Source organism: Octopus sinensis, linkage group LG9 (assembly GCF_006345805.1).
Source record: "Octopus sinensis linkage group LG9, ASM634580v1, whole genome shotgun sequence".
Taxonomy (NCBI): domain Eukaryota; kingdom Metazoa; phylum Mollusca; class Cephalopoda; order Octopoda; family Octopodidae; genus Octopus; species Octopus sinensis.
In genome coordinates, this window is record NC_043005.1 from 40,790,063 (window position 1) to 40,813,265 (window position 23,203).

At 39.1% G+C, this 23,203-nt stretch overlaps 1 protein-coding gene and 1 long non-coding RNA gene across 3 annotated transcripts in view; both read right to left on the reverse strand.

Moving 5' to 3' along the window:
- Positions 1–23,203, reverse strand: part of LOC115215702 (syntaxin-6) — a 153,363-nt gene that overhangs the window by 28,619 nt on the left and 101,541 nt on the right. For both annotated transcript variants that reach the window (XM_029784987.2, XM_029784988.2), the window contains one exon: positions 14,803–14,972. In XM_029784987.2, the coding sequence (XP_029640847.1) occupies positions 14,803–14,972 (170 nt within the window). The remainder of the gene's footprint in view (positions 1–14,802; positions 14,973–23,203) is intronic.
- Positions 2,417–2,807, reverse strand: LOC118764833. Its single transcript, XR_005000655.1, has 2 exons — positions 2,757–2,807; positions 2,417–2,682 (listed from the first exon to the last, which is right to left on the reverse strand). It is a non-coding gene; the product is annotated as an uncharacterized LOC118764833 (long non-coding RNA).

The window sequence follows — 23,203 nt, forward strand, 5'->3', positions numbered from 1 at the left end:
TGTGCACGTGCATGCATGCCACTTCAGAGTCAGTATGGTATGGCTTCAGTGCCATTGTGGGTGTTGCTGTCACAATGGTAAGTGCTGAGACAAATAAGACAAAACATCTCATTCAAGGCTCAAACAGTTCCAACAGTCCACCCCCACCTCATCTAGATTGGTACTTTTTACCCATCCCTGCAAAGTTGAAAAACAAAGTCAGTCTTGGTGGGATTTGAACTGAGAGTATAGTGCATCAAAACAGATACGACAAAGCATTCTATCCAACACTTTAACACAATTCGGTCAATTTGCTGCCTCCGTATTAAAGTAAATATCAAATAAACAAACCAGATGACATTTTATCAGTAACTTGACATCTTACTTTACACATGTCACACAGCTGTTGCATTCTGACTTATGTCTGTCAAATGGTTGCATTTCACACAGTCTTGCAATATGTAACTCACATTCCATAACTTGCTGTAGATTACTGCATGCAATATACTCTGTCAACCAATACTTATGCAGCACATACTTTATAGCACAAGGTCCTTATCCTGTGCCATAAAGTATATACTGCATACTTGTGCTATAAAGTATATACTACATACCTCAGTCTTTATGTAGTATATACATTAAATCCCACAGTCCTTACACAGTGTATACATTACATATCAGAATCCTTATGTAGCATACACATTACATACCATAGCCTTTATGCAGTAAACATATACCACAAAGTCCGTATGCAGTATACACATACTACACAGCATCAATGTAGTATTATAGTTAGCTGCTACAAGGGTAAAGGCTTTAGATAGAAATAACTACAGGGGTATCAAGCTGTTACAGAGGTAACTACAAAGGTATCAAGCCAATCATGAAAATTACAGAAAGAATTATATCTCAACTGATTAGGGATAGAATTAAGCTACATGAGATGCAGTTTGGTTTTGTTCCAGGGAGAAGTACCACAGATGCCATCTTCATAGTGAGACAATTGCAAGAAAAGTATTTGACCAAAAGTAAACCATTGTACTTAGCCTTCGTTGACTTAAAGAAAGCTTTTGACAGGGTTCCCCACTCTCTTATTTGGTGGTCTCTAAGGAAGCTAGGAATAGAGGAGTAGCTTATTAGAGCCATTCAAGCCATGTACAGTCAGTAAGGTGAGAGTCAGCTTTGAATACAGTGATGAATTTAGCGTACAAGTTGGAGTTCACCAGGGTTCAGTTCTTAGTTCACTCTTATTCATCATAGTTCTCTAGGCCATATCAGAGAAATTCAAAACTCAATGCCCATGGGAACTACTACATGTTGATGATCTTGCTCTTATTGCAGAATCTGAAGCAGAATTGGAGAAGTTCAGGGTTTGGAAACAAAACCTGGAATCAAAGGACCTTAAAGTTAATTTAAAGACTAAAGTTGTTAGCAAGAAAACAAATAAAACTCTCCTTCCATCAGGTAAATGGCTCTGCTCAATATGTAGGAAATGAGAGGGATGCAATTCCATTTGCTGCACCAAGTATAAGCTATGGATGCCTAAGAGATGTAGTAGAATCATAAGTAGGTTAACAGATAGGATCGCTTTCATGTGTCACAGATACACTGGAACAATAAGTACTAAGGGCACGAGGGACTTAAACTCTCTCAAATGCCCAAGAGGCTCTCTTGAGGTAGCAGATAGTTTCTGCTATCTAGTTGACCAAATTAATATAGGTGGTGGATGCTCTGAAAGTATTGTTTCTAGAATAAGAATAGGATGGAAGAAGATCGGATAGCTACTACCTCTGTTGGACATAAGAGGACTCTATCGCAGAGTGAAAGGCAGATTGTATGATGCCTGTGTGAGAGCAGCTATACTACATGGAAGTGAGACATGGGCTAGGACTGCAGAGGACATGCATAGACTGGAGAGGAATGAAGGGAGTATACTCTGCTGGATTTGCACAGCAGTGTTCATGACTGACAAAGCTCAACTGTGTTGAGAAAAAAGTTAGGTGTAAGAGGGATTCAAGGTGGCATGCAGGAGAAGAGCATGCATTGGTTTGGACATGTGATGCGTATATGTGAAGACAGCTGTATAAAGAAGTGCTGAGCACTAAAAGTGGATGGTACCTGTAGAAGGGGGAGACCCAGGAAGACATGGGATGAAGTGGTGAGGACTGATCTTAAGATGCTGGAGCTCACAAAGGAAATGACAATGGACCGAGATGTTTGATGATATGAGGTTCTAGAGAAGACCCACCCATATCAATGAAACTGAGTGCTAGAAGAGTTGTGTCCCACCCACATGTAACAACAAACTTTTCACACACCCTACTCCAAGAAACCAAACTATATCTTCTCTTCTAAACAGCATCTCTCTCACATTTCCTTTTCATAAACTATGATTGTCACTGCAATCCCCATTCCCTACCTTCACCTTCTTGGCAACACTTGACCGTGCATATTATGACCTTCGTATCTCGCTTTTCTTTACTGTACCATCACATCTATGCTCTAATATTTGCTACTTGTAAATATATCCTGGCACTTCACCACCTCTCTCCTGCTCTCTCTTACACTTTTGCTGTTTCCTACTCTCCCCCCCCCTTTCCCTTGCTCTTCCCTCTGACTAGGTAGCCATGTATCTCCTTTACAGCAGCACACCTATTTCTGCTCTCATTCTTGGTTACTCTCTCTCACTGGATAACCATGTACCTCTTCTATAGCAAGACGCCTATTTCTGCTCTCATTCTTGGTTGCTCTCTCTCTCTCACTGGATAACCATATACCTCCTCTATAGCAAGACACCTATTTCTGCCTTCCTATCTCTCTGTCACACATCATTTGATACTAGATTACCTCCTCTAATACCCACTCTGTTATAGCAAGACACCTGTTTCTGCCTCTCTATCTCTTTGTCACCCTATAACTTTTCATCATCTGACACAAGTTCCCCTCCTCCAATGCCCCTACTCCTCTCATAATTCCTTGTCTTGCGAGTTACTTGGTGACCCTACCAGTGCTGGTGTCACATAAGAAGCATTCAGTCCCCACTGTAAAGTAGTTGGAATTTGAAAGGGCATCCAGCTGTAAAAATCATGCCGAAACTAACCTTGTCTGTGCTAGTGTGATGTAAAAAGTACAGAGTCCACTCTGCTGAGTGGTTGGTGTTAAGAAGGGCAACTAGCTGTAAAAACTCTGCCAAAATAGACACAGTAGCGTAGGGTAGTTTTTCTTCCTGGCTAGCTTCTGTGAACTATTCTACCCATGCTTGCATGGAAGATGGATGTTAAACAATGATGATGATGATGATATATATGTATTCAGTTATATAATATGTACATTACATGTTACACAATCTTCAAACTGCTTCTATGAAATGTCACACAGACCTTTAGTGATTGAAACGCATCACTGTATTCAACTGCTGTAAATATGCACTTCATGTCACAAAGCCTGGTGCAGTGTGCATCAAATGCATGAGATGTGCCAAGATATGCAAATGAAACCTAAGTTAAAACAGTAAAAATTACAGCAAGTAAAGAAAGGATTGAGTCAATTTTAAATTATAAAATATAGAATAAATGGATGAAAAAAAATAATGGGAATCTGGGAAAATGGAGGGCAAAGAGGTATGAAAAAAAGAATAGAGAGAAATAAAGAAAGAAATGATTTGAAGGAAATAAAGAAATGATTTAGATGGAAATAAATAGAAGGAAATTAGAAAAGAGAAAAAGAACAAAAATTATATAAGAGAAAAGAAAGAAAAACGAGGCAGCAAGAGTAATAACAAAAGCAGCATCACTAGCAGTAACGGCTGCTGCACCTCCGCTACCACCATCAATAGTTACTGCACCACCACCATCATCAACAGTAATGTACCAACACCTCCAACAATACTGTAGTATACCACCACTACCATCAAGAAAACTATTTTACTGCAACCACCACCGACTGCAGTACTGTATTATTACAACCACCACCATAAACAGTAACTGTCTTACCACCTCCACCAACACCAGCATCAATTGCATTACAACCAACAATAACTACAATAACAACAACAGCAACACCAATAACAACAGCATTTCAAAACACTATGTCCTTAATAGAATCTCTAATACAGAGTTGTCTAATGCTGAAAAGAATTAAAGAGTCTGATTGCTTGAAAGTCAAGGGACATTGCATTGATTCCGTAGGGATTTGGTAGTAATATTAAATGGGATGCTGCAGTCTTTCAGCTTAAGAAACTACATTAAAACAGCTACAATGCCAATGGAAGTTTACCAGTGACTCAATCTACCAATCATTTTTCAAATAAATTACAAAAAAAAAACAAAAAACAAGATGAAACAAAAGCAAAAGAATACATCTGAAAATATTTTGAAACACTTTGAAAAAAAAACAATAAAAGTGATTTCATGGTGAAAAAGGAAAATCAGGTTAAAGAAGAGAATTTTTTTTTTTTTTCAAAACCTGTCATTATAATAAGATTAAAAGGAATAAATGGAGACGAAAAAATATATAACAAGGAAGATGAAAGATTTAATAAAGAACAAGAACTATTTGCAACAACAGTCTTAGTGGGAGACTGTTTTTTTTTTTGCTTTTTAATGAAACTAGCAATATTATAACTAAACAAAGATATAAACCTACAATTTCCTCTCTAGAAAACAATTCGAAACAGAAATTTCAACAAATATGTATTTTTTTAAATATTCGTTTAAAAAAAAATAATAAATGGTGGTTGAAAAAGATGAGATCTAACAAAAGCATACATGTAATTTTAAATTGGAGTCTTCACACACTCACATAGAGTAAAATACAACATGCACAAAGCATATGTGTGTTTATATAAATGTGTGTGTGTGTGTGTGTGTGTGCATGTACAGAATTTCATGAAAGCATCTGCTGAATCATAAGCCACTTTAAGAGTGCTTAATATCAAAAAGGTGTTTAAAGTAGCATGCAATTCTGTCTTAGGAGAGAAAAACTTAGCTCGGAATGGTTATTTATCTTGTGAGAAAAAGCCATTATATAAATGTTTCATAATTCACATCCCTGCTATGAACGTCAATATAGCTTTCAATATGGAAGCCTACACACACACACACATAATGCAATAGGGTAGGGATTTGGAATTCAGGCAGATGCCTTATTAGCACTCTGAAATAATCCAGATTTGGCTAACCAGTTCAAATGATAGGCAACATACAGAATTGTCAAAGATAAACAGTTACATGATACTTCATTAGATTCCATAACTTACTTATACATATATATATATATCTCATCATCATCATTGTCATCATCGTTTAACGTCTGACTTCCATGCTGGCATGGGTGGGATGATTTGAGAGGAAGCCGGCCAGGCAGAAGCCTGCACCAGACACTGTGTCTGTTTTGGCAGGATTTTTACAGCAGGATGCCCTTTCTAACACCAACCACCCAACAGAGCGGACTGAGTGCATATTACATAGCACAAGCACAGGCGAGGTCAGTTTTGGCAAGTTTTTACAGTTGGATGCCCTTTTAAATGTCAACCACTTTGCAGTGTGGACCGAATGCTTTTTAAGTGGCACCTGCAGGTCACCAAGTAACTTGCAAGACAAAATATCTTTTGAGAGGAGAGGGGGCACTTGTGTCAGATGATGAAAGGTTATAGTGAAACAGAGAGAGGTTGTTGTAGAAGAGGTACAAGGTGAGAGAGAGTAATGATGGGGGACAACATAGACACAAAGACACACACACACAGATACAGATAAACACACGCACACACACATATACATAATGGGCTTCTTACAGTTTCCATCTACCAAATGCACTCACAAGGCTTTCGTTGGCCTGAGGTTATAGTAGAAAACACTTGCCCAAGGTGCCACACAGTGGGACTGAACCCAGCACCATGTGGTTAGGAAGCAAGCTTCTTACCAGACAGTCATGCATTCCCTTCTCTTTTGACTCTTGATGGAGTTAGAGGGATGCAGTTATGTTGTAAACCAGTCTTTTCCATCTTCCGTGACTGGGTGCCAAAGCTTAGGTCTTCTCTCATGATGTGTGTATGTGTATGTTTGTGTAATTGACTGATGGAGAAATTGGAGCATTGCAATATTTGCACCAGCTAACAGTACTTGATTTTCAAATCCTGCCAAGTCCAACTTTATATTTAATCCCTTTTTGAGATCAATAAAATACCAGCCTTTACTAGTGCAGTGCTCTCTTCTTTTGCCAAGTCAAAAGTAGGAGAGTCAAGGGGATGTCTGTGTCTGCTTGTGACTACCTGTTCCCATAATGCAATTAATGAAAGCCTACCAAGTGGTTAGCATTAGGAGGAGCATGCAGCTGTAAGAAACTGAACCAAACATTCTATGGAACCTGGTGTGGCCAGTTCCTGTCAAACTTTCCAACCCATGTCAGCATGGAAAATGGACATTAAATGCTGTCGATGATATATATATCTCACCAAAAAATTCAGGACTTCTTTTCTTATCAGAATGATAAGAGTGAGTTTTCCAAGCTGCTGTACCTTCGTAATTACCATTAGACTCATCCAAATCTTCTCAACTTCTCTGCACTGTCCTCAGATTGATACCCAAAACACTCTGAAATGTTTGTATTGGAGCTTCCAGTGCAAATGCCAAGCAATACAGCATGTTGTTTTCAAATTTCTGGCAGGGTGAATTGTGTCATGGTGCTGTTTTTCTCACAGATGGTACCCAACTGATCCTACTATACTGTTTAGTCAATAAATCCAAAACAAACTATGTATATGCGCGAAATTAAAAATATAAAGTGGCAACAATTTACCCATTGCACCCTCTGTGTGTGTGGGTGGGTGTATAAAGAAATGATTAAGATTCAGTTGACTTATGTACTTAAATTGAGGCATGAAGTCAGTCTAGTATTATCCACAGAGCTCGAACTAAGGTGAATAAAAACCAAATAAGTAACAAGGATGTCAAGGCATTAAGGTATTAATACCTTGACATCTTTGTCACTTATTTGATTTATATATATATATATATATATATATATACATACACACACACATATGGTGGAGAAATTGAACAAAATGTCTAAATGGATGATGAATAAAGCACTGGTACATTTTTGATTACTTGTTGTTATCAGTAGATTTACTGCAGGACTTTGTAGTGGTGGTTGGGAGAGATGGAATTTGTATAAGACTTGGATTTATGTCCAGTTATAACAGAAACAATTTTACATTAATCTGAAGGGTTACACAATACTTATGTAAAGAACAAATATATTATGCTTAAACAAGGATATTATTGACCGAGACTTTGAAGTTTCAACCAGTTTATTTATATATATATATATATATATATATTCTGATGAGGATCAAAGAATGAGCAGATAGGAACAGCAAGATAATCACCATAAATATGACAAACATCATTAACTGTAACATAATTAAACCCTAGCAAACTAAACCACAAACAGAGACAAATCACAAGAATGGAAGATGGTTATGATAACACTGATTGATGGAATTTGTTTCAAAACATGTCTCAAAGACATCAGTTCTAACCAGAGAATACACAACAATAACAAAATTACTAAAATAAAAAAAAAATTAAAAATGCCTTCTATTTGTCAAGAAAGTTCACAAGGTTTTCTATAGCACACATATTTAATCTTTTAGGATTCAGATTTTCAGATTAACCTTCACCAAAGGATTAAAAATAATCTCTTCTAATCTATGGTTGCTAAAAGTAGGTGTGTGTGTGAGTGTGTAAATGTTGCTGAGAAGTTGTGTGCCATATAGACTGTGAGGCAAACCAGGAAGCATAGCTTGTATTGGAAAATATTATATAACTACTCCTTGCTTATATATGTGATATATATGTATATGACATATAATAAATATATATATATATATATACCCTCATCATTCAACCTCTGTGTTCCATGCAAGCAAGGGTGCAACTATACATATATATATATATATATATATATATATATAGAGAGAGAGAGAGAGACTATATATATATATATATATATATATATATATAGGTGCAGGAGTGCCTGTGTGGTATGTAGCCTGCTTACTAACTACATGGTTTTGGGTTCAGTCCCACTGCCTGGTGCCTTGGGTAAGCGTCTTCTACTATAACCTCGAGCTGACCAAAGCCTTGTAAGAGGATTTGGTAGACAGAAACTGAAAGAAGCCCATCGTATATACATATATGTGTGTGTGTGTGTGTGTGTGCGTGTGTGTGCATGTGTTTGTCACCCCACCATTGCTTGAAAACCAATGCGGGTGTGTTTATGTCCACGTAAGTTAGTGATTCGGCAAAGAGACCAAAAGGGAAAGTACTAGGCTTACAAAGAATAAGCCATGGGGTCGATTTGCTCGACTAAAGGCAGTGCTCCAGCATGGCCACAGTCAAATGACTGAAACAAATAAAGGAATATATATATATCAAATATGTATATATATATATATCATCATCATCATCATTTAACGTCCGCTTTCCATGCTAGCATGGGTTGGACGGTTCAACTGGGGTCTGGGAGCCCGAAAGCTGCACCAGTCCAGTCAGATCTGGCAGTGTTTCTACAGCTGGATGCCCTTCCTAACGCCAACCACTCCGAGAGTGTAGTGGGTGATTTTATGTGCCACCGACACAGGTGCCAGACGAGGCTGGCAAACGGCCACGCTCGGATGGTGTTTTTATGTGCCACCGACACAGGTGCCAGACGAGGCTGGCAGACGGCCACGCTCGGATGGTGTTTTTATGTGCCACCGACACAGGTGCCAGACGAGGCTGGCAGACGGCCACGCTCGGATGGTGTTTTTATGTGCCACCGACACAGGTGCCAGACGAGGCTGGCAGACGGCCACGCTCGGATGGTGTTTTTATGTGCCACCGACACAGGTGCCAGACGAGGCTGGCAGACGGCCACGCTCGGATGGTGTTTTTATGTGCCACCGACACAGGTGCCAGATGAGGCTGGCAAACGGCCACGATCGGATGGTGCTTGTTACGTGCCCACAGCACGGAGGCCAGTCGATGCGGTACTGGCTACGGCCACGTTCGGATGGTTTTCTTATGTGCCACGTGCCACCGGCACTGGTACCACAAAGATACAAATTCCATTGATGTTCATCTATTTTGATTTGTTTTGATTTTCACTTGCCTCAACAGGTCTTCACAAGTGTCACAAGAAGGAAGGTATGCACAGGTGGACTGACTACGTCCCAGGTAGGGGCCATGGGTTATGGCCTGACTAGTCTTGCCGGGTCTTCGGATGGTGTTTTTATGTGCCACCGACACAGGTGCTAGATGAGGCTGGCGAACGGCCACGATCGGATGGTGTTTGTCATGTGCCCACAGCACGGAGGCCAGTCGATGCGGTACTGGCTACGGCCACTTTCGGATGGTTTTCTCTTGTGTGCCACCGGCACTGGTACCACAAAGATACAAATTCCATGGATGTTCATCTATTTTGATTTGTTTTGATTGATTTTGATTTTCACTTGCCTCAACAGGCCTTCACAAGTATCACAAGGAGGAAGGTATGCACAGGTGGACTGACTACGTCCCAGGTAGGGGCCATGGTTTATGGCCTGACTAGTCTTGCCGGGTCTTCGGAAGGTGTTTTTTTGTGCCACCGACACAGGTGCTAGATGAGGCTGGCGAACGGCCACGACCGGATGGTGTTTGTTATGTGCCCACAGCACGATGGCCAGTGATGCGGTAATGACTACGGCCATGTTCGGATGGATTCTTGTGTGCCACCGCACTGGTACCACAAGCGGTACTGACTACTTTTTATGTGCCACCGACACAGGTGCTAGATGAGGCTGGCGAACGGCCACGACCGGATGGTGTTTGTTATGTGCCCACAGCACGATGGCGAGTGATGCGGTACTGACTACGGCCACGTTTGGATGGATTCTTGTGTGCCACCGGCACTGGTACCACAAGCGGTACTGACTACGGCCACGTTCGGACGGATTCTTGTGTGCCACCGGCACTGGTACCACAAGCGGTACTGACTACGGCCACGTTCGGATGGATTCTTGTGTGCCACCGGCACTGGTACCACAAGGATACAAATTCCATTGATGTTCATCTATTTTGATTTGTTTTGATTTGATTTTGATTTTCACTTGCCTCAGCAGGTCTTCACAAGTGTCACAAGAAGGAAGGTATGTACAGGTGGACTGACTACGTCCCAGGTAGGGCCCACGGGTTATGACCTGACTAGTCTTGCCGGGTCTTCGGATAACATATATATATAATATATATATATATATATAGGTGCAGGAGTGCCTGTGTGGTATGTAGCCTGCTTACTAACTACATGGTTTTGGGTTCAGTCCCACTGCCTGGTGCCTTGGGTAAGCGTCTTCTACTATAACCTCGAGCTGACCAAAGCCTTGTAAGAGGATTTGGTAGACAGAAACTGAAAGAAGCCCATCGTATATACATATATGTGTGTGTGTGTGTGTGTGCGTGTGTTTGTCACCCCCACCATTGCTTGAAAACCAATGCGGGTGTGTTTATGTCCACGTAAGTTAGTGATTCGGCAAAGAGACCAAAAGGGAAAGTACTAGGCTTACAAAGAATAAGCCATGGGGTCGATTTGCTCGACTAAAGGCAGTGCTCCAGCATGGCCACAGTCAAATGACTGAAACAAATAAAGGAATATATATATATCAAATATGTATATATATATATCATCATCATCATCATTTAACGTCCGCTTTCCATGCTAGCATGGGTTGGACGGTTCAACTGGGGTCTGGGGAGCCCGAAAGCTGCACCAGTCCAGTCAGATCTGGCAGTGTTTCTACAGCTGGATGCCCTTCCTAACGCCAACCACTCCGAGAGTGTAGTGGGTGATTTTATGTGCCACGACACAGGTGCCAGACGAGGCTGGCAAACGGCCACGCTCGGATGGTGTTTTTATGTGCCACCGACACAGGTGCCAGACGAGGCTGGCAGACGGCACGCTCGGATGGTGTTTTTATGTGCCACCGACACAGGTGCCAGACGAGGCTGGCAGACGGCCACGCTCGGATGGTGTTTTTTATGTGCCACCGACACAGGTGCCAGACGAGGCTGGCAGACGGCACGCTCGGATGGTGTTTTCTATGTGCCACCGACACAGGTGCCAGACGAGGCTGGCAGACGGCCACGCTCGGATGGTGTTTTTATGTGCCACCGACACAGGTGCCAGATGAGGCTGGCAAACGGCCACGATCGGATGGTGCTTGTTACGTGCCCACAGCACGGAGGCCAGTCGATGCGGTACTGGCTACGGCCACGTTCGGATGGTTTTCTTATGTGCCACGTGCCACCGGCACTGGTACCACAAAGATACAAATTCCATTGATGTTCATCTATTTTGATTTGTTTTGATTTTCACTTGCCTCAACAGGTCTTCACAAGTGTCACAAGAAGGAAGGTATGCACAGGTGGACTGACTACGTCCCAGGTAGGGGCCATGGGTTATGGCCTGACTAGTCTTGCCGGGTCTTCGGATGGTGTTTTTATGTGCCACCGACACAGGTGCTAGATGAGGCTGGCGAACGGCCACGATCGGATGGTGTTTGTCATGTGCCCACAGCACGGAGGCCAGTCGATGCGGTACTGGCTACGGCCACTTTCGGATGGTTTTCTCTTGTGTGCCACCGGCACTGGTACCACAAAGATACAAATTCCATGGATGTTCATCTATTTTGATTGTTTTGATTTGATTTTGATTTTCACTTGCCTCAACAGGCCTTCACAAGTATCACAAGGAGGAAGGTATGCACAGGTGGACTGACTACGTCCCAGGTAGGGGCCATGGTTTATGGCCTGACTAGTCTTGCCGGGTCTTCGGAAGGTGTTTTTTATGTGCCACCGACACAGGTGCTAGATGAGGCTGGCGAACGGCCACGACCGGATGGTGTTTGTTATGTGCCCACAGCACGATGGCCAGTGATGCGGTAATGACTACGGCCATGTTCGGATGGATTCTTGTGTGCCACCGGCACTGGTACCACAAGCGGTACTGACTACTTTTTATGTGCCACCGACACAGGTGCTAGATGAGGCTGGCGAACGGCCACGACCGGATGGTGTTTGTTATGTGCCCACAGCACGATGGCGAGTGATGCGGTACTGACTACGGCCACGTTTGGATGGATTCTTGTGTGCCACCGGCACTGGTACCACAAGCGGTACTGACTACGGCCACGTTCGGACGGATTCTTGTGTGCCACCGGCACTGGTACCACAAGCGGTACTGACTACGGCCACGTTCGGATGGATTCTTGTGTGCCACCGGCACTGGTACCACAAGGATACAAATTCCATTGATGTTCATCTATTTTGATTGTTTTGATTTGATTTTGATTTTCACTTGCCTCAGCAGGTCTTCACAAGTGTCACAAGAAGGAAGGTATGTACAGGTGGACTGACTACGTCCCAGGTAGGGCCCACGGGTTATGACCTGACTAGTCTTGCCGGGTCTTCGGATAAACATATATATATATATATTTGGCATCAGGAAGGGCATCCGGCCGTAGAAAGCTTGCCACACGCTTAGCGCTGCGTATATGTGCATATACATATATATAAAATATATCATCATTGTTTAACATCTGTTTTCCATGCTGGCATCAGTTGGACGGTTTGACTAGAGACTGACAAGCCAGGAGGCTACGCTAGGCTCTTATCTGATCTGGGAATGTTTCTGCAGCTGGATGCCCTTCCTAAAGTCAACCGCTCCAAGAGTGTAGTGGGGGCTTTTTACATGCCACCGGCATGGGAGGCAGTCAAGTCTTTGGTTGGCCCAAGGCTACAGAAGAAAACACATGCTCAAGGTGCCACACAATGCAACTGAAACCATAACCATGTGGTTGGGAAGCAAACTTCTTACCACACCACTACGCCTTCATTACATTTGCTTCATTGCTGGTGCCACGTAAAAAAGCACAGGTGCAGGTGCAAAGTAAAAAGCAGCCAGTACACTTTGTAAAGTGGTTGGCATTAGGAAGGACATCCAGCCTAGAAACTATGCCAAAACAAACAAGAGGAGCCTGGTGCAGTTCGTCAGCTTGCTAGCTCCTGTCAACCTGTCCAACCCATGCCAGCATGGAAAATGGAGTGAATCACATTTATGTTCTTTACTTGTTTATTTGCAACAGATAGGGGTCCAGGTTCTATTTCTAATTGTTTTGTGACTGCCAAATATTCCTGCTACTACATCCATATACATATGTATATGGATGCAGCTACATTCATCATCATCATCATCATTTAACATCCACTCTCCATGCCAGCATGGGTCAGACGGTTTCACTGGAACTGATGAACCAGAGAGCTGCACCAGGTCCTGGTCTGATTTGGTATGTTTTCTACAGCAGGATACCCTTCATAGCGCCAACCCCTCCAGGCATGTAATGGCACCATCGATGACCATAACTACGATACACAAGTGCCATTTACATGGCACCTTCAACAACCATGATTACAATGCATGGGTGTCATTTACATGGCACTGGCAACAAACAATTATGACTATGATTCACGGGTGCCATTTATATGGCACATTCATGCTCTTGTTACTGGCTTGTACATGTGCCTTGTGTGTGCTTCATCATCATCGTTTAATGCCCGCTTTCTATGGATGATTTGACTGAGGACTGGCGAACCAGATGGCTGCACCAGGCTCCAATTTGATCTGGCAGAGTTTCTACAGCTGGATGCCCTTCCTAATGCCAACCACTCCGAGAGTGTAGTGGGTGCTTTTACGTGCCACCACCAGTCATGCGGTACTGGCAACGGTCACGCACAAATGGTATTTTTTACATGCCACCTGCACAGGAGCCAGTCCAGAGGCACTGGCAATGACCTCGCTCAAATGTTTTTTCATGTGCAAGTAAGGCAATATATGTATATGAACATTCACTTTGTATCCAAGTATGTGAACATCCTGTTGTGTTTTAATTATTTCTGTTCACTTTGCCCTTCCCCTACTTCTAATCCCTTTCATTTTTCAAAGCTCATCATGCCTCTTTCCCACTACTGCCAACCCCTTTTCAACAAACTTGCTTCTTGCAACTAACTTATGCCACTCCTTCCCTTATGGAGAGAGTGAAACAGTGTAATAATGGGTGAAGACTTGTTCATAAACTTTATAAGTTCCTTATTTAGGAGATCTGAATCATGTCTGTGAATGTGTATCAGTTTCCCTGGTTTATACACAATACTCTTAGACAGGTCACAAATGTACTTTGTAAAGTATAGTAGCTGTTTAAAGATAAAGTAATTTCCAGCCTTGATGAGGAGATCTAACATTTGAGAAACAGCAAGGCCTATATTCTATTGCAAGTTTGAGGCTTTCAGTTGTGTGGTGTTTGAGTTAGGAGAGTGTAAGTTTGCAAACTGGTTTCCTTAATAAGTGTAGTGAGTGTTTTTTTTTTTTTCTGTTCTCTTGATGGTAGTTATGTTGCCATATCCTGCTTATAAGAAAGAAAAGTATGGTTGGTTAGAGATCAGATAGGAAGAGGGAGAAAATTGAGGAAATAACACTAGGTTAATAGAATGTAGGTCAGAGAGAGTTCCAATGCTACAGTATGTGAGTTTGTTTAGGTGTTTTGTTGGACAAATATATGGAAAGAGTTGTGTATAAAAGTGCATCTTTATTATGTGGCTATATAAACATACAATTAAATTATGGGTCTAGCTGCAGGAAGTATAACATGATACAAAGGCTGAAAGAATAAAGAAATGAAATGCTCAGTACTATATGTGCGTGTGTTATATACTGATAAAATGGTTTCAAAATCAGTTTACAGACAAAGGATATCTATCGTTTCTTCCAGGTCTTCAAGGTCCCATTCAATACTACGAAGGCTGTTGCGCAGTTCATTGGTTGTCCAATCGAGTTCCTCCTTTGTAATGGAGCCAAGATCTTCCTGCAGCTCACACCATCTCATGTATAAACCCTGTGCAGTGTGAACTGCTTTCTGCACTTCACTGCAATGACAAGGTAAAAGAAATTCAAAATTAGATTAGTTTATAAATGTTTAATGATACATGTCATTTAGTCTATTTAAAAAGAAATCTATCAATCCATAGGTATAAAGCATACAGAACAAATACATACACTATTCAACTTTAATTTTCAGGATCAAACTAATGATATTCTAAAATGATAACCAATTATAATGTAATAAAAACTCATTCAACAACATAAAGAACCTAACTACTCAGTTTTTAGTTCTATGAATCACCACTGAATTGGTTAATCATTTGGTTTCTCCAATGCTAATTCCTCTTCAGATGTATTAAGTGTAAGTAAATAAACTTGTTCAAGTTGTCTTTCCTGATCCTTTCCCCTCCTTAGGAAGATTTGTGCATAGAAGTACAGCAAAGTAAAATCGAATCTTGGGCAAAACTAGTGAAAGCTAGTTAGTAAAATAGGTTTAATTCCTTATTAAATCATTTCACATATTCTGTATTTTAAATAGCCTGGAGAAGGATAGACTCTGCCAGCAGGCGAACTTGGCTATGACATATAACATTAAGGCAAAGCCTTTAATAGTAATCCAGCATTTCCATGTATATGTGTGTCCAGAGAGAGAGAGAGAGAGAGAGAGAACGAGAGAGAGAGAGTAAAAGCACATAAAATAAGTACTGTTCCGCAAACAAGCCTCAGCTTATCTTATACGTTAATATAAACACAATGAGAATTGGAGCCTGAAGGGAAAGAAGTAGATATATTTAGATAGAGATTGTCTCTTGACATGTGTTGTGAGCAGAAAGTAAAGAGGAGCTTTAAAACATCAGCCAATATCACCACCATAAAGGGATCAAATATATAAAATCTGAAAGTTCTAGCATGATAGGTTAAATGCAGAAAAGAAATACATAGTAAAATTGGAGTATATAGGATAATGGTTTAATAATGTTATTGAGGCTAAAGTTAGAAAATATGACAGATTCTGTGATTTCAATATGTGACCTATAAATAAATTTACTAGTGGAGTGTGTTGAGTGTTGCAGATAGGTTAATCACGTTGCATGACTGAGTATGTATCACATTGAGAATCAAAGACACTTTCACATTAGATGACTGGGTATATAATAAGTAGAGTCAGTAAGTGTTAAATAAATAAATACAGAGGTCTATAGATTTAGGCATACAGGTCAAGGACTGACAGGTTATGTCTGCATTTATGAACTTGTATATTTCATGATTTGTCATGGTGCACACATGTATGTTATGGTGTACATATGTGTCCTGTTGTGTTTTGTCAAAGATAGCATCAAACTGAATATTTAAATGTATAATATGTGAGAGTTGATAAGTCTTTTGGGTAAAGTCCTATGTCTAAACGTAAGACTGTGTGTTTATAGCAAATATTTGACTGGGCCATTTTTTCCTTTTCTTATCAATGTCTATATGTGTGATTTTGTATATCTGTGTATTTGTATGCATCATAGTGTGTGCGTGTGTGTGCATGCATGCATATGTGTGTGTGTGTTGTGATGGGTCTCACTTTGAAAAAGATGATTTCACTGTTAATAATGACAAAATAGAAGAGTGGAGAGCAATAACAAAATGATTCGAAATCTCAATGTTTCACAAGCAAATAGTTAAGAAGAGAGGGTGAGTGCTAGAATTGTATCAATCACCAGCCTCATTAATTAGTCAACACATGCTGTACCAATGAACAAAACCTAATGTTTCCTTACAGATTAGAAAGTGTTTAAGAAGTCTAATGATAGTTCCAAACTTTCAGCAGGAAACACTAGTTTGCATCAGTGAAACAGTAAATCAACTGGCAAGTGAGTTAGTGTAGTTGCTTGCCGGCTGATGTCATAGGTTACTGAAGTATTTTATGAAATATGGAGTAATGTAGTGATGCGGTTTAGCCAGTCAACTCCATCAAAATTATCTTTGCTTTTTCTCCCCAAAAGACTCTTAAAACTAAATGTAGTATTCTCAAAAGTCAGCTGGGTGTGATTAGAATTGAATATGGCTGCTAACCTAAGCAGATCAAATAACCATGAAGAAATTCCATCTTTGGCTCTAGTTGTATGTAATGTATAGTAGTGCTTGGGAAGGCTTCAGCATTTTCCAGCATTAAATAGATTTTATATTTGAAGACCACAATATAATCTTAAGATTTTCAGGCCAACTATTTAATTCTTTACTCTCATAGAAGGTCTGTATTTCTAGACCTGGAAACATGAGATGGTCAGAACGTTACAGAACAATTAAGCATATTTTAAGGATAAGATAGACTGTTGATAGAGCTCAGCCTCAGTTATTAACCCCAAAACTTGCATATAAGCGAATGGTAATCAGTCATCTTTTTTTGGCAGCATTTATCAGTTGACAGATATTTATACCAAAGATAGAAGATATTTGGTTAGGATATTCAAAAGACAGTGCAGCAGTATGGTTACAGTTGAACAATTGAAACTATCAAAGAGAAAGTTCAAAGAAGTATGTGTGAAACACATGTGAAAGAGGTAAACATATGGGGCAAAGGAGAGAAGCCACCATATCTGCAAACTGAGCAAGGTAGGTTACATGGTAGTGGAATGGTACAGTATATCGAACCGTATAAGGTAAGAAAGAGAGCTAGAATGGTGGAAGAAAGGGGAGAGCAAGGAGGAATATCAGTAGCAAGAAAAGAAACCAGATGTCAGGTATACTTAGCAAGAAGAGAAGCTGAAAGTAAGAGGTTTACCAATGTTCTGTGACATGAGGGTCAGAAGCATGATGTATTCCAGATTGAAAAGTACTGTGTCAAAATGAATTAGGGTGTTGAAAGTGAAAACTATTAATTCTCACTGATACCAAGATGAAAAAGGCATAAAAATGCTATCATGAGACATTGCTAAATGGAAAGAATATATGGTGGGAGGGGGACTACTTCAAGTAAACCCTACAGAGAGAGACCATTATCAAAATTAACAGCTAAAATGATGAAATAAATACACCCTACCACACACAGATACTTCTACACATATATGCGTGCATGAGTGTGGGCATAATTTTCATTTTATACATGTGCGTGTCTCATTGGTTTTGCATCAGTTTTTCAATTTCCCAAACTACACAGAAAACTCATTTCACTTCAAATTAAGTATATCCTAATCAATTCTGCAGTTATTTACCATAAGAAAACAATTTTCCATCTGATGTTAGTACAATTCCATGCTTAGGTTTACTTTGAAAGACAGTTATATTCCTTCCTTCCTTGAGCTGATATTGCGTGCATGTACAGTCATCTATGTATTTTATGCATGTACAACATGCAAGCAACTGAATCGCTAAAGCTTAACTACATGGAATACATAGGCACTGACAAATCAGTTACCTTCAACATACAACACACACATGTGCTGCATGCAAACACACAGGTGTGTATACATTTAAAAACTATATTAGCCTGTATTATCATGTGAGCGTTTATGTATGAATCCATATCTGCAATATATGTAAATATATGTAAGTGTACGTGAGTACATGAGTTTAATATATGTGCATGAGTACATGGGTTTAATATATGTACATACATGTAGTGCCCAAGTAGGTGTACATTAATTTAGCCATTAAAGAATATATAGAAATTCATTTATTTGCACAAGCATTACACCCACACACTCTCAAATGCGATAGGGATGAAGAAGTCATCATTACATACATATGCTGATACAAACATAAACCCTTATTAACAAACTGGATTAGTATCCATACTAGCAAACTCACTTGGAAATAGTATGGTCACTGGCATGGAAACAGCTATAGATTTGATTTATTTGTATAAACACAACTAATGAAAATGTATAAATGAAATGTATTAATACTCTCAAACATGTAAGATGAAACTTCAATCCTTGGTTATTTAGAAAACATGCAAACTTAAATCATAAAATATATAATCATGTAACTAACCTCCCCACTTCTGAAAATTACTGGCTTTATACCAACATTTAAAACCATTATTATTACTGTTACCTTAATTTATTGTGATATCAGGTCTGTAAGCATAGCGCAGATGGTAATGCACTCAGGAGCAATTAATTTCACTGATTAATAACCAAGTTCAAATCATGCCATCAGCTTTGACACTGCATTTTACAGTTGCTCAATCTGGAGAGGGTAGTGTTCTCTACTTTGCCAAAGGAAACTTGTCCATATGTTTGCATTTGCTGAAAATTTCTTATCTAGAATTCAGTAGTGCAGTGAAATTCTTAGATCTAAAAACTATATGCGATCTTTCAGCTTTACATTGGAGAACAACATCCTCTCCAAACTGAACAGACTTTCGACCCCTTCCAATGATTCTGCACCATCTAGCTTTATGACTCTATGGTCAAAGGGAACATGACTCTATTTTTTTTGTTTTTGTCTTTTTCTTTTCTTTTTCTATTTTTCTTCACCATTCCAATTCTTGAACCCACTTTCATCTCATTTTTTCTATTTGTTTTGATTTGCAATTTGTATGGGCCAAGAACATGAAGATTACTTAGAGACAAAGGTTGTTTGCCAATATAACATGGCAGTCCTGGTGTAGGATGAATGTTGCTGTAATTTAGCCCCAGGAGACATCGTCTCCAGCTGGCTATACGACACAATCTGTGTCCTTATATTTTCGAACAAGGGAATCTAGCACCCCCACTCAGCTCAAAACAATATCTGTGTATCGTGATTTCCGGATTATTTCCCTTCATCAGCCAAATTTCCGTTCAAAATATATAGTTTTCAAAGTGACAACTAGTCACTAATCTATAATTTAGAAAATTACTATTGTTAAATCTCATGATGAGAGAAGGGAAATAACCCGGAAATTGTGATACACAAATATTGTTTTGAGCTGAGTGGGGGTGCTAGATTCCCTTGTTCGAAAATATAAGGACACAGATTGTGTTGTATAGCCAGCTGGAGACGATGTTTCCTGGGGCTAAATTACAGCAACATTCATCCTAAACCATGACTGCCATGTTATGTTGGCAACAATCTTTACTCCAAAGTACTGTTGCTGAATATCTCTCATTGTGAGGTTTAAAAATAGTAATTTCCTAATACTTAGAGACACTAGTCATGTTTTAAAGCCTGCCTAGATAATATCTTCAGTGTATGAAACTATTAGTAGCTCATAACTATATACTGTGTACATTAAACAATATATATATAAACACCACAATAACTACCACCACTACTAGCAATTTTATCACTAATACAATCAACATTTCACCTTACCATTGCCCCAAAGACAAAAAAGGCTTCATTTCAAATGCCCATTACTGAATCACACACTTTGCAGAGAAATAAAATAACTGAAAAGACTAAATATGTAAACAGGAAATAACATACTACAAACATCCGTGCACACATATAACTAATCACATTCACTAAACACATACTATATTCATCCAAAATCCAACGCATGTACACATACAACATCTAAAAGTGCATACAAAAATGCATACACACATCATCATTATCCTTAAAGCATACAAAGATATACAAGCACGTGCACCTCCAGTGATAACAGTTAATTGGCAGGAATAAATTGAGTGAGATCTCATTTGCAATGATAAGAAACTAGGTAGCAACTGAGACATAAGCAGAGATGTTATTGTTGATAGCAACAGTGACATTAGCATCAACAATATTGTTGATAAGAAGAGAGATATTTCACAGACAGAAATAAAAATATTGAGAGAAATATCAATATTGATAGCAACATCATTAGAAATATTAATATTAATAGAAATAAGTATTGATTCACAGTGATAAGTAGCGCTGATATCATTGATAACAATACTGATAGCAATAAGGATATTGGCTGGAATATCAATAAGGATATTGGTTGGAATATCAGTGTTGGTATCAATAAGGATATTGTCTGGAATATCAATGTGGATATCATTATAGAAATTAACAGCAATATCAATATTCATAACACTGAAAATGTTGGCAGTAATTTCATTAATAATAATCAATTATATATTATAACAAATAGCATCAATACTTAACAGTGATGCGAATATCTATATTAATAGGAATAAGGATATTTGCAATAATAATACCCTTATAATAATTGATAGTATAGAGAATATTAAAAGTTATCAGTAATAAAAGAGTGGTGTAAAGATAGCAGATACAGAGAAGAGAAGTAAAATGAATGAGATATTAAGCATTTACTTTCAAGTCTCTGGTTATTATTTCAGATACTACTGGGGGTTTCAACCTGCCTCTCATATGAACAAGGGATAAATACTCCATTACAATAACTGACCTAGTATCTAATTACTAAGGAGAATATTGATATGGCATATAAGAAAGCCTCTAATACGATCACTTGGTCTGCTGTAACAGCTAACTCTCCCTACCGACTTATTAAAAAAGACATTAGATAAGGTAGTCCAGTGGTTAGAGTGTTGGGCTTACAATCATAAGGTTGTGAGTTTGATTCCCAGACCAGGCTGTGTGTTGTGTTCTTGAGCAAGACATTTTATTTCATGTTGCTCCAGTTCATTCAGCTGTAGAAATAAGTTGTGATGTCACTGGTACCAAGTTGTATCAGCTTTTGCCTTCTCCTTGGACAAAATCAGAGGTGTGGAGAGGAGAAACTGGTATGCATAAGTGACTGCTGGTCTTCCACAAACAACCTTGCCTGGACTTGTGCCTTGGAGAACTTTCTAGATGCAATCCCATGGTTATTCATGACCAACAGGAGTCTTTACTCTTTACCCATTTTAGTCCAAATTACACTGTTCCTGGATAAGAAAAAATGGACAAGATTGCCTTTGACCATAGGTCAGCTTGATCGTATCCAAATTTGAGTTAAATAACAACCACAAAAATAATTTCAGGTTTGATTGGGCTTAAGATTAATAGTGTAAAGATGCTAGGGACACACTCACTAATGAGAATGAGATATACTTAATTATGTCAAGATTTATTAACCCACTGTGCTACTATAAAACATAATAGCAAAGATATATGTAACCAAACTATTGAAGACTACGTGTGGTTATTAAGAAACAAAATAGCAGATCATACATGTTTAAAAATTCTAACAAAATTTTCAGAATATAATGCAGTAATACAATATGTTTAAAAGTTGGAGATGATGCTGACCATATGGACATGAACATATAACATGATATTGTGCATGATCATGTAAAATAATAAGGACTACAGCATAAACGCTTCTCTTCCTCTTCAGAGCCAGAAATACTTCAGCTCTGAGCAACTATTAAACCTTTACAAAGCTAAAACTGAGATCTGCAATAGAGTACTGTTCCCATTGTTGGAAAGATGCTACTATACTTGCACAGGCATCCTTGATGACATCAAGAGAAAGACCACCTGACTAATGTAAAATTGCTTGTCAATACACTGCAACACCCTTCCCACAAATGTACTGCCTTTTTGTTGTTTTTACAGTAATGAGCTCTCCTCAACTACACTTGAGCACTTCTGACTCAGTTTTGTTCCTACCATCATTCATACTGTGCTCCTCCTGCCAGACATCACACAAACCATTTCCCAAGTCCTTCCTTTTCAGTATGACAACCCTCTGGTTTTCCTATTTTGCCATTATTTTTACTCGCAACCATGAACTTGCAATTGTTCAAGAACAGAATCAGCCACATTGATCTCACTGGTCACAGATGATCTGCAATGACCATGGGCTCAGCCCTTTCATATAAACCAAACTAATAAAAAAGGAAAACAAGTTTTTTGTTCTAGAATATATAACATGACTATTTACTATGTGGATGTAACAAGAACTTCAGAGATATTCTGTAGTTACATTATCAAAACTACAAATTAATTACAGTATAAAAGATAGCTATGAAACAAGCATAATATATACATAAATATAAATAAATATTTCAAGAAATTTCATCAACATTGATAAAAAGACAAGTAGTTGGATAAAAGTGGTATTACCAACATTCATGTTTCTAACCAATTTACTAATAACATTTTAATTTTTTCCTTCCTCATTAAAACAAATTAAGTAGTCAAATTTGTTTTACATATTTTAATCCATCAAAAAATAACACTTGGTTTACATTCTTGATAAAGTTTAGTGTTAATGTCTGGAAAAAAAGGGGAAAAAATTAAAAGTAGAGAATTATCTGTTGCTCTGGAAAGTAGTGTTTAAATGAAATTAAGCTTCTTATTTCATTTACATATTTGAAACAGAAGTAAATGATTACCCTACAAT